At 35.7% G+C, this 17,215-nt stretch overlaps 1 protein-coding gene across 2 annotated transcripts in view; it reads right to left on the bottom strand.

The window, feature by feature from the left end:
- Nucleotides 1-17,215, bottom strand: part of STS (steroid sulfatase) — a 95,961-nt gene that overhangs the window by 30,373 nt on the left and 48,373 nt on the right. For both annotated transcript variants that reach the window (XR_008839937.1, XM_056485658.1), the window contains exons 7-9: nt 11,207-11,344; nt 2,774-2,933; nt 159-280 (exon numbers count right to left, since the gene is read on the bottom strand). Coding sequence is in view for 1 of the 2 variants with exons in the window: in XM_056485658.1 (XP_056341633.1) it covers nt 159-280; nt 2,774-2,933; nt 11,207-11,344 (420 nt within the window). In the remaining variant the exon portion in view is untranslated. The remainder of the gene's footprint in view (nt 1-158; nt 281-2,773; nt 2,934-11,206; nt 11,345-17,215) is intronic.

Genomic DNA, 17,215 nt, shown 5'->3' with positions numbered 1-17,215 from the left:
GACATGGTGAAGCAAAGACAAAGACAAAAGTGAAAGAGAAGGAAAAAGGTTAGATACTTTAAACAACTTTTTTTAACTATAGCCCAAGGCTTCCTCCTTTCAAGCTGCAATAAAAATTATATTAAATATTTAAAATGTGAACAGTCAAGTTTACTTACTGTTTCCTGGATGCCAGCGCACTGCATTTAAATATGCATTGCAGTAATGGAAGAGAAATTCATGCTTAGATTGAGTAACCTTTCCCTGAAGTAAAGGTAGAAGATCATGTCCATCAATAACCCTGAGTAAGAAAACATTTTAAAATCAGAAAAATAACTCAATCCTCACTTTCCTGACAAGATATTATAACTCTGCTCATCTGCTACTTAAATAAACCCCAAATCTGAATGGCCACCTCCAATTACTCATTTTGGAGAAAAATGTTCAGGTGCTCTACCCTTTGATTTTTGCATTACCTAATGAAGCAATTTTACATTTTGCCATTATGAATAATTCCAACTCTTTTTTATTTCACTTCTGAGAAAGTGAACAAACACAAGTGAATAAATTGCTACAATACAGTCCTTCACATATACCTGTTCAAGTTTTGGCTAAAGTAACACTAAAACTAGAGAAAATATGTTGTTCTGTGCTAGCATCTTCAGAAGTAGTGGTAATATCTCTGTCCAGAATGTTATGTATGCCAGAATTTAAGACAGAAATGGTAATTTCAAATTTGAAAATTAACTGTTTAAATATGATCATGCTTTTTTATGATCATACATAAAAATTAAGTTATAAAATAAGCAAGACTTTTAACTATTTCTCTAAATTAAACCTTTGAATTGCTGATATCAGCTGACAGGGAAGAAATCACAGTCTGCATTTTTGACCTGGTATGAACTACAAATTTTTCAATAAGTTTTATAGGAAATTACTTTTTGCTGATATCAAGATCATCAAGCAATTCTTTCTCAAGCATTTTGAGCAACATCCCACAAAATTTTTTTGAAACTTATAAAAATTTTAAGAGTTCTATGTTGATTTTCACTGACTTTACATACATAATCATTTCACTACCATTACATAAAACATTTTTCACGTTAGTGTAACTACTACAAGACAGGTACTAAGTTTACTTTTTAAGTTGAATGTGATGATTGAATTCTTGTCAGCAGCTGTATGCAACAAAGCCATTGAGAGTAGCACTCTTCTCAAAGGATGGGCAGGAAAACTTCCTGGAATTCTGAAAGCTATCCTGTCTGATAGCTGCAATCTGGGTGAATCCCTGTCTGTGGGGCTCTGTTGAAAAAGAGTCTTTCCCACTTTCAGTTTTTCATGTTTTCTTGCCTGAGTAACAGACTTTTGTCTTACAAGCTTGCTCATTAACAGATGCATGTTATTGAACACTTCCTGTTCTAGAGCCTTTTGATGGGGAAAAAGGCAACTACAGAAAAATGTCTCCAGTACTCAAGCATTGCCACAGCTGCTGGATTCAGAGCAATATATGAGACTTTTCTTTCCAGTTACCAATTTCTATTCTTTAACTAGGAGCATCTCTTCCTTCCTTTTTAACCTGTTCCCTCACAGTGACAGAATATTAATTATATTATTTTTTCTAATTTCTCAGGAAGAATTCTGTGGAGCTGTAAGAACTCAGCTGCTGGAACAAAAATACTTCAAGCTAGTCCATGGTCTAAGATGAAGCAGTACTTCTGGCATCAGTCTAACACAAAAGAATCACAGTGGAGCAACCTACAAGTGGAAGTTACACAAGTGTATTTGAATTTCTATAACAGAGATCAAAGAAAACATCAGTACTTAGTATTCACTCAAGCAATATGAAAACAAAATGCATAAGATCTGCCACATAAAGAACAATCAGAACTTCTGACGTTCGACAGAATTGCTGCTTGTAGAGCATCTCTCAGGACCAACCTGACTAATCTTTCATGCCTTAGACTTGTCCTGCCCTTCCATTTCCTTCAAACACTCAGTGAATAATCATTAGCAGAGTGACTCTGCTCACCACTGGGCTTCCCCATGTGGATTCTTGATGCTTTGTGCTCAAAAGCTGTTTGTGAGTCATACATGTGCTCAAAGCATATGCATGTGAACAGGTTTCTCCACTTACTGGATTTGGACAGCAACAGCTTTTAGGCAGGGGCACCTTGCCACTGGGACTGTGTATCTCTCAAACAAGAAAAATCTGGGGATATAGCAGTGTCAGGAGAGCATCTTATGAATTGTGGAAGTCCAGTGGCTTTTCTTATCAGGCTCAAAACTCTGTATGGAATTATTTGACTAACTAGGTACTAGAGAAAAAACAACAGAAAACAACAAAACAAAAACCCCCCAAAAAAAGGGTGAGAAAAGCCTAGCTGGCATTTTGACATATTTTGTGATATTATCATGGTCAAGGCTAAGCTCATGAAGTAATTTACACTTAAAGGTTTGTTTTCCACCAATTCACTCATGCAGAACAGAACGTTTTTGATGCATTTATCTTTGCTTTTAGTAACTAATTCCAAGTTTGATTTGACAGTACATTGCTCTGATGGTATTCTGTCATCTTTTTGGTGCTTGGTGCTTGTTCTGTGAGTTAAGCTGTATTTAAATAAAACATTTCTGTAAAATATTATCAGTATGTCAATATGAAAAGAGACAACATAATATTGCAAGTCTAAAATCTAGTTTCCTATTTACATTTTCACCTCCATCTTAATAGGTATCACCAGAATGTATAAAATACTCATGACACTTTCTCTAAAACAGAGATGATTACAGAGCATACCTGTCAGAGGGTAACTGGGCATCTGCAAGTTTAACTATGGTAGGAAAGATATCCATGTTACTTGTTGGCTCATCAATATAGGCACCAGCCTGTACCACTCCAGGCCAACGGAGAAGACCTGGCACACGAATGCCTCCTTCCCAGTTCGTTGATTTTCCACCTGAAAAAATTAGTTTTGTTTGCTAAGAAATCAATTTTTTCTTAGATAATGTCACCCCATAAGATTAAATTTCCAAATATTAAACATTCTGCCAAGCTAGAATCTTTCCATTAGATGTATTTATCCTATTCTTTATTTTCTAGATATTCTACCTTCTCTAGTATTTTCTCACTGTAAATTTACCAACATGTACTAGACAGAGCTTATAAAATGCATTTAAATGACACAAAAAAGTAGCTGTTAGAATATTAAAAAGCACTTTACTGGAACCTTCACATAGGAATAGTGTAGTATATCCTAGATAGTGTGCCCCATAGATATGTAAACCTATAACCAAAAAACAAGAATCTAAAAAAAGAGTTATACCTAGATGTCTGAGGTATGAACCCAGAGAAGGTACATGATATTTTATTAAAAATAGTGCTTAATGACTTTATATGGAAGAAAGTACAAATTTAAGTGTGCTACTGAATCCTACAACTCAATGCATTAGAAAGAAATTCATTTCAGTGATGATAACTTTCAGGGTGCTGTGAAGAAATGTTTGTGTTCTAAACCAGTTGCATCAAATGCACTATCAACTGATTGCATTCAACAGTGTCTTGAAGTCATTTACTGTTTCTACAAGATCCATCACTGCCCAGTCCTCCCAACACCTTTCACAGAAGGGCAATGAGTTTATTCTATGACAGGATGTTCACCATTACTGAATAACTGACATGACTGTATGAAGAGGCATCACAAATGCTATTACCAATGCCCTGCACAGTTGTGACTATGTAGAGCATTATAGGGTGACCTTTGAAATTAATACATCACTTGAAAAAGAAAACTTTGTTAAATAGATGGGTTTTGGATACCGTTAAACATGGTCAGGGCCATTTGGAAATAAATTGAGATTATTTTATACAATTAAAATGTCTGGAAAAACAGGAATATATGGGTTGGACTTCTTCCATTGAATTAATCAAATAGCAATACAGGACTATTTTTTCCTGTATCTTCCTTTTTCAAGTAAAAAAAAAAAAATACAACAAAGTGTTTCAACAGCTTTGTTTCCTCAGCATCTTGAACACCCAAACCACCTCATGGATGTCAATACCCTTAGTATTAACCCCAGGCCTTGTTATACATGCCATTTTACTGATTTCTCAATGATCTTTTCCATTTCAGCAAAGGGAGTCCAGAATCCACCTGGTTTTCTACAGGATTTTCATTTTTATAAAGGAACGTAGTAACTTCAAGAAAGAAAGCTCTTTTTTGTATATATTTACTGTTTTCCTTTTCTTGTGACTGAAAGACCATTAGCACATGATTCTTTGTTATATCAGATTTTTGCTTAATTTTTTTCACTGGCTTCATCAGAATTCATAATACTGAGTAGTCAGGGACTCATCTAGTCGGTCATCAGAAAAGTTAGATTTTCTAATATTCAGCCATATGTCAAGTGACAATATTTGCTTAAGTTTGTTTTTTTAAAAAACAGTGTCAATATCAGATCTCAACAGGATTATCAATCTTCTAGAACACTCTTAAAAGTTTACTGCCATCGCTGAGGTAAATACTGTTCTCATGATGAGGAGTGTGACTACCTATTCTAAAACTGAAGAATGAGATGCATGCCCTATTTTTGTTTACATTCTAGTAAAATTTTATTTTCAAAACACAACTCTCAAGAAAATGTAGATTTAAATTCATAAAGTGTTATTTGGTAAGATGTAGAACACCTGTCACCAGAAGGAAGTGCTCACCCAAAAGTATGCTGATCAATTCTTAATATTATTGGGTCAAGATCAGTGTATATGTCAATAGGCTGTGTCCATCTTCTGTAGAAAAGATGACTCTACCCCTGTACAACAGTCATTAAATTTATCAAAGTTTGGTGGGAATTAGGTGTTACATAGCAGGAAAAATTAATAACCTGACTGAGCTATGGTGCACAGAAAACCCTGTTGAGTGGGAGTTGTTAAATCCAAATAAAAATTCAAGCATAAGGCCTAAAATTACAGATATCCTCTAACTAACATACTTTAAGTGAACAGCTACACCAGGGAAGTGATTTAATTCATGAGCCAGATCCTAATTCTGTGTACACATGACTGCAGCTTTATGGCTGAACAGTATCAACAGACAAACAACATTAAGAGTTGATCTATACCTTAGGTAGCTTTAGGTATGATGTTCCTTTTATTTCTGTATGCCTGTCTGAATCTAGTAAGAGTGCTAGCTGGACTGGATGCTCAAATAAAATCTAGTTATGCTGCTGTCTCCTGTGTAATCTGAAGACAGAGAAATTTCAAACTAAGTGGTATTCTCACACATGTTGCAGTTCTTAAAACCTAAATATTTGGTCGTTTTCACAGCTCTTAGGCTCACAGTACAATTTTTTGAATCAGCAGAAAAGGACAGAAAAACTGCACATTACCCAAGCACAAAGGAACACTCCACAAACTCTGATGCCCTGCTGTAAGGCAGAAAAAGCAAAATGGATTCCACAGCAGGGCTTTCTCCTCACTTAGGTCTATGAAGAAGTGACTGCTGTTTTCCTTTCAAAAGGCTAATTGGAGCATAATTTTTTTTACATCTCTGGAGATTGGGAATAGCAGGGAATCAGGGCAGGAATTACAGGTCATTGCAGAAGACTGTCTTCTATTATCTCTGCTTATGTGGTGTTCATTGTTGTTAGAATTGTGCTTAGTGACTGCAGGTGCTTAATGCCATTACATGATTACGAATCCCTGAACATTTATCACCTTTAAAACTCTAGCTGTTAAACTTTGTTCAAGATATCTGCATTCTTTTTCCCTTAAAGAAAAAAGAAATCAAGGATCTACTACTGATGATTGAAACATGTAGCAAACACCTAAATGGCTAATAAAATTTAACAAAAAAAAAAGTCATTATTTTGAAACAAAATCTCTTGATATTTAAGGACCTGGCTCATTAGTTTTTTATTTTGCTCAGACTTGACAAAATAGAAACAGAGAAAAGACAGCAACCTAGTAGCCCGTATGCCTTGCAAACACTAGGCAACCTTTCCTTTGTGTTATTTTTGTTCTCTTAAATTCTTCTAAAAATGTTTTTAAAACAGCACAAAACACACCAGGCTGTATTTTCCTGCCTAGTTATTTGCACTTTCTGAGTAGTTCCACCTATTCAGTGTTTTATTGAACAATAGTCTACCTTCACCTTTCCTGAAAAATCTGCAGGAGCAGGCAAAATACAGACATAACTCTCTGCAGTCATCCACAATATGATGTCAAATTTTCATTTTAACCTCATTTCAAATCTTAGCTAAAAGAATATATCTTTTTTTCCCCCCTCTGGTTTAAATTGACTGCTATTACCTAACTCTAGCAATAAAGCTTTTACAAAGGATGATACATAAACGGGAACTCTGCAATAAATCACTATTAACATTATGAATGATGATTGATGAAAAGTATTTTAAATAACTTTCTTAAATCACCTGGATTTTAACCATACTACCCTTTCCTTAATAGATTCTTCTAAAAACAAAGCTTTCAAACCTAATTTATCTCTTGAATGATAGAGAAAAATGATATTAATTATTCTACCCATTTATACTGACTTTATCCAAAAATATCAACAATCAAGACTGATTACTATTGTCTACTTTATAAAATGGTTGAACAACAATTTATTTTCAATGACAAGTTTACTCTTTATTTTACTGATTTTAAACTTGTTTTATATGCTGTTTTTATTAACTTTTAATCTGAGCTATTCTTGTACAGGTGAATAGAATAGATATGGCTCATTTGGACGTTTCTCATTTAACATTTCTTCCAATCAAATGAAATTATCTCTGGGGATACTTTGTTTCACTCAAAATTACAAGATGAGTTGATTATTTAAAAATCTGAATCACATCAAAGACAATATAAAAATACAGTGCCTTTGAAAAAAAGGTTAACTACTGCTTTCTTTTAAGTCAAAAGTGAACTCCAACAAATAACACTAGATATGCCATAGCATGATTCCTGGGGCCAAAGTAATGGTCAGCCTGATTTCTCTGTGGCTTACAGGAAGGAAAAGGTTTACTAACAGCTTCAAGAAACCCTACTGAACTAACTTATCACTGCAGTATATAAACTTGTTTTACAGTAGTAAATTTTTAAAAAATGTTGGGTATTCATTTCTTGTTTTGGTCTCACACGTGTACTAGATTTTAAAATAAAAAAAAAAATCAGGGTCTAAGTCCTTAGGAAACATTTTTTTTTAAATGGGTATTAACAATAACTGTGATAATGCCTATTTCTATGGCACAAAACACTTAAAATGAATGTTGTTAATACAGTTTGACTTTATCAGTGCTTGGCTCCACTTCTGTTAGCAGCTTCCTGAGTACAAAGAAAGACTGCTTCTAATCCAGGTCTGAGGTACAAGTACATATCCACAAGACAGTAAGATGTAAGGAGATTGAACAGAAAATTCCATATGTGATGAAATGGGACAGATGTCAACAAGTGACAGCGAGGGAGGACTTGTACTGTGTATGTACCAGGGAAATACTACGGTGAGAAAAAGTGCAAAGAAGTTTTTATTGCCTTCATTATTTACTGCTTTAAATTATATATGTATAAATACAATATCACACTGAGGCTCAAGTAATTCAAGAATTCAAATAATTCAAGAAAATCTAAGAAACTAAATACCGATTACCACAAAATGTTTAAATTCAAAATCTCAGGGTACCAAAGAAGAATGCAATGGTTTCCTTTAAATCGGTCATCTTATACATCTTGTTAATATAGAGAAAATTCTATTCATTCATTTATTCTACTCATTTTATTTGAAAGTAGAAATCCAAAGTATTTGGAAAAACTAACCTTATTTCTGCCCCTAAAGGAAAGCTATAGTGACTAGGTCAAATGGAGATGCTTCAGTGAGGCAGTTAGTGAAAAACACCTAAGAAGAAGTCAGTGCAGGTATCCTGAAAATCATACACACAAGCAATACTTTAATGTTCTATATTTTGAACAGACAAGTATCATAGAACTGGAAAAAAAAAAAAGCTGGAAAAACTACATAGAAAGTTTTAAGAAGACACTTCAGTTACACCTATTACTTTCCATATTTCAATATAAAATTGTTAATATCAATGTATTAATTAAATTTTAATATTTTTTGTTTAATTAAAATATTATCTCGTACAAATCCCAGGGGTATTTCATGAGTTCAAGATGTTGCATGAAATTTGCAACTGTCCCATTTTAAAATAGTAAATGAAAGCACTGTGTTCTCATGGACAAGTAATAGAGGCTATACACAGACTTTAGAAAGACTCAAAGTGGAAATTAATCTTTATAGGAAAAAATTATATAATTAATGTTAAGATTCACACCTTAAACTAAGGCCATATTGTCTAGGATTAGAATTTTCTTAGGGATTTCATTTACTACACAGATCCTGATAACCTATGATCAGAAAAAGGCCACTGAAAAGAGATTTTGATCCATCACTTCACTATTACTACATAATTTCTTCTGAAAAGAAATACAGCAGAAGTAAACCAGACTATGTAGACAGCAATTGGTTAAACACTATGTTAGCTCTGGTTTCTAATTCCATGGGCTATCCAAATTTATGGTGACCTGTTCTGTAGTTGGAATAAAACCTTCAAACAGCAATTTCCCCTTTTTGCATCGAGTTTTGCAGCGCTAGCTTAACTCTCCAAACCCCTCTTAAATTTTATTATTGGTGCTTATTTGGCTAGGTATCAAGAGAAATTAGAGAGTTAGAATTGTGGAGATCAGTTGAGAGCTTTTGATTTCAGAGCAGAACCAATTATTGCTGAGCATACTGCTCCAGCTCTGACAAGAGGGTTAAGTGGCTTGATTCATATTTGCATTCATACAGCACTCAGATACAAAAAGATAAGTAGTGGAGATTGACTAGCAGAGACAGGGAGGGAGAAAGGATGTGTATGTCCCACAGGTTTTTAAACTACACAGGAAGCAAATTCCTGGTGTGTGCACACATAAGCACAAGTAGCACAAAGACTGTCCTTTGCTTTTTTAGGCACATGGCTATATCAGAGCCTGAGTCTTGGGGCTTCACAGGTCTGGTTGTCATTAACTCTGCCAGAGATGCACAGACACTTTTCATCACATGTGTCTTTTAATCTGAATATATTCCTATGTATGAAAATCGCTAGTTATGCAATTAACTGATCATTTCTACTTAAATCCTTTTGAAAATTATGCATAATACACCTGTTAAATTAAGGACTGATTTTGAGATGGAGGGAGTGGAATATAAAGCAGAACACATATTTTAAAATGTTGAAAGTATATTCAACAAATTGCATGGTCTTTTAATTTCTTTTTATTTTATTAAGAACGTCTCTCATCAAATAATAATTTTCTTACATTGTGATTGTTTTCTAACCCATTTGTCAGCACAGCACAGGTGTTAATTGCAAACCAATCAATTTTTCCTTTTTTTTTTTAATAGAAGCCCCATTACTACCCAACTAAACCTATCAATCAGATTTTTTTCTTAGTCCAGGTAAGATCTATTTCAAGTTTTTTTTTCTGTGCTGTAAGTATGAATACAAGGCTTGAAAGAAAAGACTCCATTTAATCAAAGTTTCTCAAGAAGAAATATTCCCAAGTGTATTTTTTTCTTTCTCATAATTTATCCTGTACCTTATGTCTGGCACTCTAGAAGGCAAATATTTTTTAGAGCTTCTAAAACACCTCAGGCTGTGCCTACGGCTACAGATATGTAACCATATGGTTGCTTAATTACTTAAATCATTATGCAAGGTCTATGTGCTAACATTCAAGATACATTTCACTCTGGTGTTAGCCCAAGGGGACCCATCTGACAGACAGACCTCATGACTGGCGTTCCTTGTTCTTCTTGTGCAGCATTTCCTTTGAAGCTCTCTTAAAATTTCTCAGATACCTACTGACTAAAAACTGTGGGGTCCTCTTGCTTGAAAATCTCTCTGTATGCTCAATATGCCTGAATTTTTCCCTTTTTGAAGTCTTGCAGGTGATATAAATCTACAAGAGTGGAAGATTGTGTTACCATCCAAAGGGACTTTGATTGGCTTGGAGAAACGGGTCAAAAGGAATCCCATTAAGTTCAGCAAAGGAATAACCAAGTCCTGCATCTTGACAGCAGTAACCTCTAGCAAAACAAAGGCTGGGGAGTAACTGGGTGGAAAGCAGCTCTGCAGAGAGAGACTGGAGGATTCTAATGAGCAACCAGCTGAACACAAGCCAGCAAGGAGCCCTTCTGGCAAGGAAGGACAGCATCACCCTGAGCTGCATTAGGATGAACGCTTCTGACAAGCTCTGTTCTCTGCTCAGCACTGCTGAGACACACCTGGAGCACTGGGTCCAGGTGCAGAACTCCCCAGAACAAGGAATGAGTTGGAAGGGAGGTGATGAATGATTAAGCAATTGGAGCATTCAACATATGAGGAGAGGCTGAGAGAGATACTCATCCTGGAGAAGAAAATGCTTACCAGGATCTTATCCATCTGTAGGGATTACATGGATTTATCTGAGTAAAGAGGACAGAGCTAGACTCTTCTCAGTGGGGGGCTACTGACAGGACAAGAGGCGATAGGCACCAACCAACCACAGAAAATTCCCTTTAAACATAAGAAAAAGAGGATTTTTTATGGTGAGTTTGATCAAACACTAGAGAAAGCTGCCCAAGGAGGATATGAAGTTTCCATCACTGGAGATTTTCATAGCTTGACTGGATATGACCCTGAGCAACGTGCTGTAGCTGACCCTGCACTGCAGGGGCTGGGACTGCAGACCTTGGGAGATGCCTTCCAGGCTCAACTACTGTGAGATTTTGTAGTTCTGTGATACTATATATATATGTATATATATAAAACCAAAACAGACAAACAATCAAACAAACCCCAAAAAAAACCAAAAAACCCCAACAAGAAGAGAAAGGAGACCTAAGGACAATTTACTTTGTTATCTCTGCAACTAAAAGTTTCAAGCCAGAATAACTTTCCAAAAAATCGCTGGATTTCTTTGATCTTGACCCCTGAAATATGAGTTGAAAACAAATTATACAGCCTTTACCTAGTGAAATAAAGAGATAAGACAACTCATTAAATTTCATTAAAAATAATAAAAACAAACATTCTTACTCTATTTTGATCAGATCAAAGATTTTGACCTTGGCCACAGAGTACATTACAGTTTTGGTGCAAACCCAAGGAGATGCTTTCCTCTTGCATTTTTCAAGAACAATCAGAGAATACTCACCTTTATATATACCATTGTATCCTCCATGGACTTCTCCAGCACTGGAGATTTCTTCTACATGAGCCCCTTGGTCAGATGTAAAGTACACAAGAGTTTTGTCACTCAGATTATGCTTCTCCAACACATCCAGAACACGCCCTAGGTGAAAAAAAAAAAAAAAAAAAAAAAAAAAAAGACATCTTTAACAATCACAGAATGAACTAGGTTGGAAAAGACCTTTGAGATCATCAAGTCCAACCTAATATAGCACCTTTTCCTCAACTAAACCATGGCACTGAGTACCACATCCGGTCTTTTCCAAACATGTCCAAGGAGGGTGACTCCACCTCCCTGGACAGAAAATTCCAGGGCCCAATCACTCTTTCAATGAAGAATTTTTTTCTGATGTCTAACGTAAACTTGCCTGGTGCAGCTTAAGTCTGTGTCCTCTTGTTCTGTCAGCTGCTGTAGGAGAATAATTTGTAAGGTTAGTGCAGAAGGCAATCTGTCCCAATGTACTGAGGAGCAGAAACAGCCTTGTCTGCCCAATGAGGATGGGGATATAAAAGTGTGGGCTATTTGGCCATAAGTTGGAGCTTGAGATTTGGGGTTTGCTGGCTGTGAGGAGGTAAGGGAGATGTGGTCATATAAGGGACAGATAAGATAAGAAGATGTTGTGTGAGGGACAGTCAGGGTTAGGCAGCTGGTTAAGGGACAGGTTGGGGTTAGCCAGTCATGCAGAAAGAAGAAGGAAACTTGCAGAGAGGAGAGAGGGAGTCAGTGCTGTGTGAAGCTGCCTGTGAGGAAAGGAGTTAGAGTTGCCTGAAAGAAGTCCACTGAGAGAAGGAATGAAAAGCTTTTAATAAAGGACTGGTGTTGGTGACAGTAGTGTCCGGACATAATTACTGCAACAAGTTGCTGTCTGGAGAAAGAGAACAACCCCCACCTGACTATAACCACCTTCCAGGGAGGTGCAGACAGTGAAAAGGTCACCTCTGAGTCTCCTTTCCTCCAGGCTAAACAACCCCAGCTCCCTCAGTAGTTCCTCATAAGGACTTGTGTTCTAAGCCCCCCACCAGCCTTGTTGCTCTCCTCTGGGTGCTGGGGACTTTACATGACTTTTTCATTAGCCATGGCAGATATAAATATTTGTGTCCTTATGCCTCTTTGAGGCCATTTTTCCCATAAACTCCCTCATACACAGCAATCAGCCCATTCAGCATGCAGTAGGGCACAACCACGCAGGGCTTTGAGCAACTGGGACCATGACCAGCTGCTGCAGGGTTTCTTGAAGTACAATATGAGAGGATTTGTGCACATCAGAGAAAAGGGCTAATCCACAGAGAGCAAGTGACTTTTGGAAGCAGTTGCTCTCAATCAAGGAAACCTCTTAGCAAGAAGATTGAAGCCAGTGAGGATCTTCAGTAACACTGAAGAGAGTCAGCATGCAGAGCAGATCTCACAGTTTGGGGGTAAAGCCTTGCTGCCTAGCAACCTATAGAGGCAGCATGGCAAAAATTGCAATGTGAATGTTAGAGAAAGACAGAAAAAAAGCCAAATGTAAGAGAATGTATGTGCCACCTCTAAAGTATGTGTGGTTTCATTATCAAGCCTAATAATGAGCCCTTAATATCTCAACAAAAACAACCAAACTCAAAATGTGCAAGGTAATAAACACACCCCGGTGCACACATTTAAAACAAGTATCCACAGGAATATGTTTTGTACCTCTTAGGCACCATGAGCTCAAGTTTCATTTTCACAAAGGGCTCCTCACACTACATTTGTGGAGGGCCTTGCAGTTTTATAAATTACACTGAAACCTACTTAGACTGAATTCTGTAAAGTGTGTTTCTGCATGAATGAGAGTGAAGCTGCTCTTTGTAACTTGCTCCAGTGAATTTTATACTGATTAGGAATCTAAAATTATTGGTCCTGGAAAATGACCAAAGCTTAAGAATATAATTCTTCACATCAGCCTGACAATGAACCTGTCCTTTAGGGATCTCGGAACATTTAAAGTTAATTCTGTCTTCACAACCATTTCATCTTTATTCTTTTACTTAAGCATCCAAGAATGGCCCAATTTGAATGTTAATTTTGATTTGCTAACCTGTCCACTAAAAATTAATTCATCATCTGATGCTTAATTATTGTGTCAAAAAGGATGAGATAAGAACTTTGAAATACAGAGCCTTGTAAGTGGTTTTCAGATCACTGTTTCTGTAGCTATGCTCTTTTTCTGGATAAGGAGTAATTACCTTACTCTATTGTTACTAATTCTAGATGCCTCTTAATGTTATATCATTCTAAAACTGTCTTTTTAAAAAAAGGTTGACTGTCTTAATTTTTCAAATGATTGGGTCATGAATAAAAGAACATCAGCCACTAAATATATGCAGATACCTGTTAATTTTGTTTGTAAAGTAGGAGCAAAGAAGAAATGTAAGAGTAGGAGAATTTGTTTATGTAAATTTTGAAGCCTCGTGGGAGTTGAAATTTCCCAACAGAGCTGAGAAAATCTGTTACAAATGCTGACATTTTGAAGTTGGTGGGTTGAGGGAAAATCATGCAGATCCATCTGACAAGCCATGCATCAGGTGGACTTAGTGCCAGAAAAGAAAAAAGGCAATTTCCCATTGGCTTCTGAAATTGTTCGGAGAATGTGCTTGCTAGAGTGATTACAATACCTCTTGGAAACGTGCCAATGATGATAAAGTAGAATATAAAGATAAATTAGGAAATTATGTGTAGGTATTCAGCCCTATGACCTCCAGAGTTCCCTCCAAATCTGTATCAAGCTATGATTTTATGATACAATGCAATAATAATATATATAGTATTATGCAAAGAAATATATGTGCAGTGATGTGCACTACAGTATCTTCTTTACATACATCATGTTCCATGATGAAATTGAACTTTCAAATTAATCTTGTACATTAAACAAAATGAAAATATATAAAATATATATAAATATATATATATATATATTATGGCACTCACTATATAACATTAAATAATCTCTGGTGATCAAAGGCATTGGCAATCATTCAATAATGGCCACTTTGATTTCCCAGCTAATTTGGGAAGATAGGGGAAGCAATGAAAATTGTCTTGCTATCACAGATAATTAAACCGAAATTTTAAAATTAAAGTTAAATTTAAGACATTATAACGATTTTTTAATGAGGTTGAGTAACTTGACTTACTCTCAAATGCTTCTCATTTTAGAAAAAAAACCTAGCCATATACAATGCATAGAAATTCTCATCCAAAGCTTGTTAAACTCAATGGTAAAACTTAATTTCCTTCAAAAGGGGTTTTAAACACAGAGGACTGCCTATGTTAGGTTTAATTAATGAATGCTAAAGTGAAAATTTATCTTAGCAGCAACATTTTTCTGTACAGATAGAATAATAGTGGTAATGCAAAAAACGGCATTGTCAGAGTAGGGCAGTCACAACACACTCACAAGCAAACATCCCATTTCTGTTTTGATCTTGAACACTGGCACCTACTAGAATGAAAACTGTAAATAAACAGCAAAGTGTGTGCAACCAGGAGATAAGCCATTTTTAAGTGCATTTGAATGATGTGACTCCTGCTAACACAAGAAATACATTCACTTACCAGTATTTCTAAATGGTAGCCAATGAAGAAAAATGCAAAGAATGCATTGTGGATGTCTGTGGATAGTTATAGTTCATGTAGAATATTATATGAATTTTGGAAGCAAATACTGTCATCAAGACAACACACCTTTTACTGTTTTCATACAAAATTTTTTTTTGTTATTTTAACTCCTTCACTCTCACTACTTCTGTTTATTTCAGAAACTTTAAAATTAAATTAAAATTGATGTATAAATATTCCCAGGCAATGGCAATTCTTTTAGCTGCCTAGGAAGAGCTGCAAAAAGACTTTTTTACCTGTTGACTAAAAAAGAGAAGATAGGCAAATAACTGAAAACTAAACACTGTCATATCGAGGACAGTAAGATGAATTGTACCCAAAGTGCTACACATGCACTAGCATGAGCAGCACACTTTAATGATTGTGGTGAACAGATAAATTATATCTGTGTAAGAGATGATGGCAAAATTGTATTGCTTCACCCATAAAATATGATTGGAGTTATGTTGTATGTCATGTGCTCTTCAGTTAGAAGAATGGGGCTACAGCTGGCTTAGTGTCCCCTGTGAATTTAATTGCAAACTTCTGAAAGCGATACAAATTTCAGTAGAATGATTGGAGGTCAAGAGTTTATACAGAATATGAACCTGTAGGATGAATAGATCAAAACATCAAGAAAACCATGACTTTGTTCAAGCAACTATAGCTTACTATCCCCAGAGCAGGAAACTATCAATAAAAATAGAAAGAGTTTAAATTAAAATACCTTGATTGAAAGCCATGTTCTGAAAAATTAACTGCTGTACTGATCTATGTGGATGGTACCAGCTAATTTTTTTTTATGATTTGAACAGATCATATTTGGAAAGACAACATTTCTGAATATCAAAATCAATCTAGCTGAAAGAGCTCCATATTTTCTGCAGCTATTTAGCAACCAGAGTTTCAGATCAAGCTGCTCCTACCTCTGCCATTATAGGAATGTATCCCACAACGTAGGTGACTAACATTGTAGCAGACAAAGGTGTTAGGTCATTGGGCATTTTTCTTCCAGTTATATTTTTTTGAGATAGAAAACAGCTTGAGGACTGTGTTGTTACTTGTTTCAATTACTACATCAGTGTTCCAAAATTTAAATGAAGCTTCTTGTGAAATATACTGAGGAGTGCTCTCTATAGTCTGCTCTCCATTCTTGCTTCAATATGTGTAAAATTATAAGGAATTGTTTCATTCTGAATTTGAAAATGGCAAATTCAGTGGAGTGATAGCCATGTGAAAGTGAGAAGAGCAATTGACTGTTCTTTGGAAGGAAACACAGTGCCATGCTGCTTTTCAACTTCTCCAGCACAGCCTGAGTGGTAGCTGAACCTGCCTTGCTAATGATGATCATAATTACTGAGTTTTGACTCCTGCAAAGCTCCTACTGTATGCATATACATGAAGAGAGGCTTATAAAAAGTGACTATTCATTTGTAAACAAGGTACAAACACTGAAAAACAATGATGTGTTTACAAATGTATTAGTGATTTGGAAAAGTGTTCAAAGGTTTAGTCAAGCAAGCATATGAAAAAATGCATTTTATTCAAAAATTAGTTCACCGTCATTTCAAGTCAATAGGAAAGAAATATTATTTGTATTAATTCAAAATAATTTGGAGTATTGCTGAAATTGTGTTTAAAATCTAGAGGAAACAGAATACCTCTGTGTAATCTAGGCATTGGGAAAAAAAATAATCTCTACTTGCGAGGAAAGCTTTAAAGCAGTTTGCCAGATTCAAAGACAAAATATGTTTCAGAATGAGGGTTAAGGATCTGGCTCAGAAAAAGATAGTTACATTAAAGGAAATTCCTGTTAAGGCAACACTCTTTTCCAACTCCAGTAAACTTTCACACCTCTTTTGTATCCAGAAACTTATGGCAAGCTTGAGACAATTATTGAACAAAGATTCCAATAGATCAGCCTGAAAAAAATAAGCCATCACATCACTGCCTAGAAGAGGCAGTTTGATTGTTGTTGGGGTTTTACTGTTTTGTTTGCTGTTCAGAATTTGCTACTGCTGCTCATGTTTGGTTTTGAATAGCATCATTAACCAGAATCACAACTTGTAGTCAGCTCCAGGCACTCACCTCTGTGAGTGGCAAGCCTTTGAATAAATGCATAAAATCCTACAAATAAATGCTACATGCATAAGTATTTGGGAACCCACATTTCTCCCAGAAAATATATTGATGCCTTTCAACTATATACCAATAGATTTATTACATAGTAACCCTCTTGGAAGTCCCTTTCTGCTACAGCAGTTTAAGGTTTTTCCACAGTTAATCATCTCTTCAGGGCTCAAAGACTAAGATTTTCACCTTATGAAAACTTAATGTTGCAGATTCTGCATACCA

Source organism: Oenanthe melanoleuca, chromosome 1 (genome assembly GCF_029582105.1).
Source record: "Oenanthe melanoleuca isolate GR-GAL-2019-014 chromosome 1, OMel1.0, whole genome shotgun sequence".
Taxonomy (NCBI): domain Eukaryota; kingdom Metazoa; phylum Chordata; class Aves; order Passeriformes; family Muscicapidae; genus Oenanthe; species Oenanthe melanoleuca.
The sequence above is the reverse complement of the archived record's forward strand: the minus strand, read 5'-3'. Positions and strand labels throughout refer to the sequence as shown.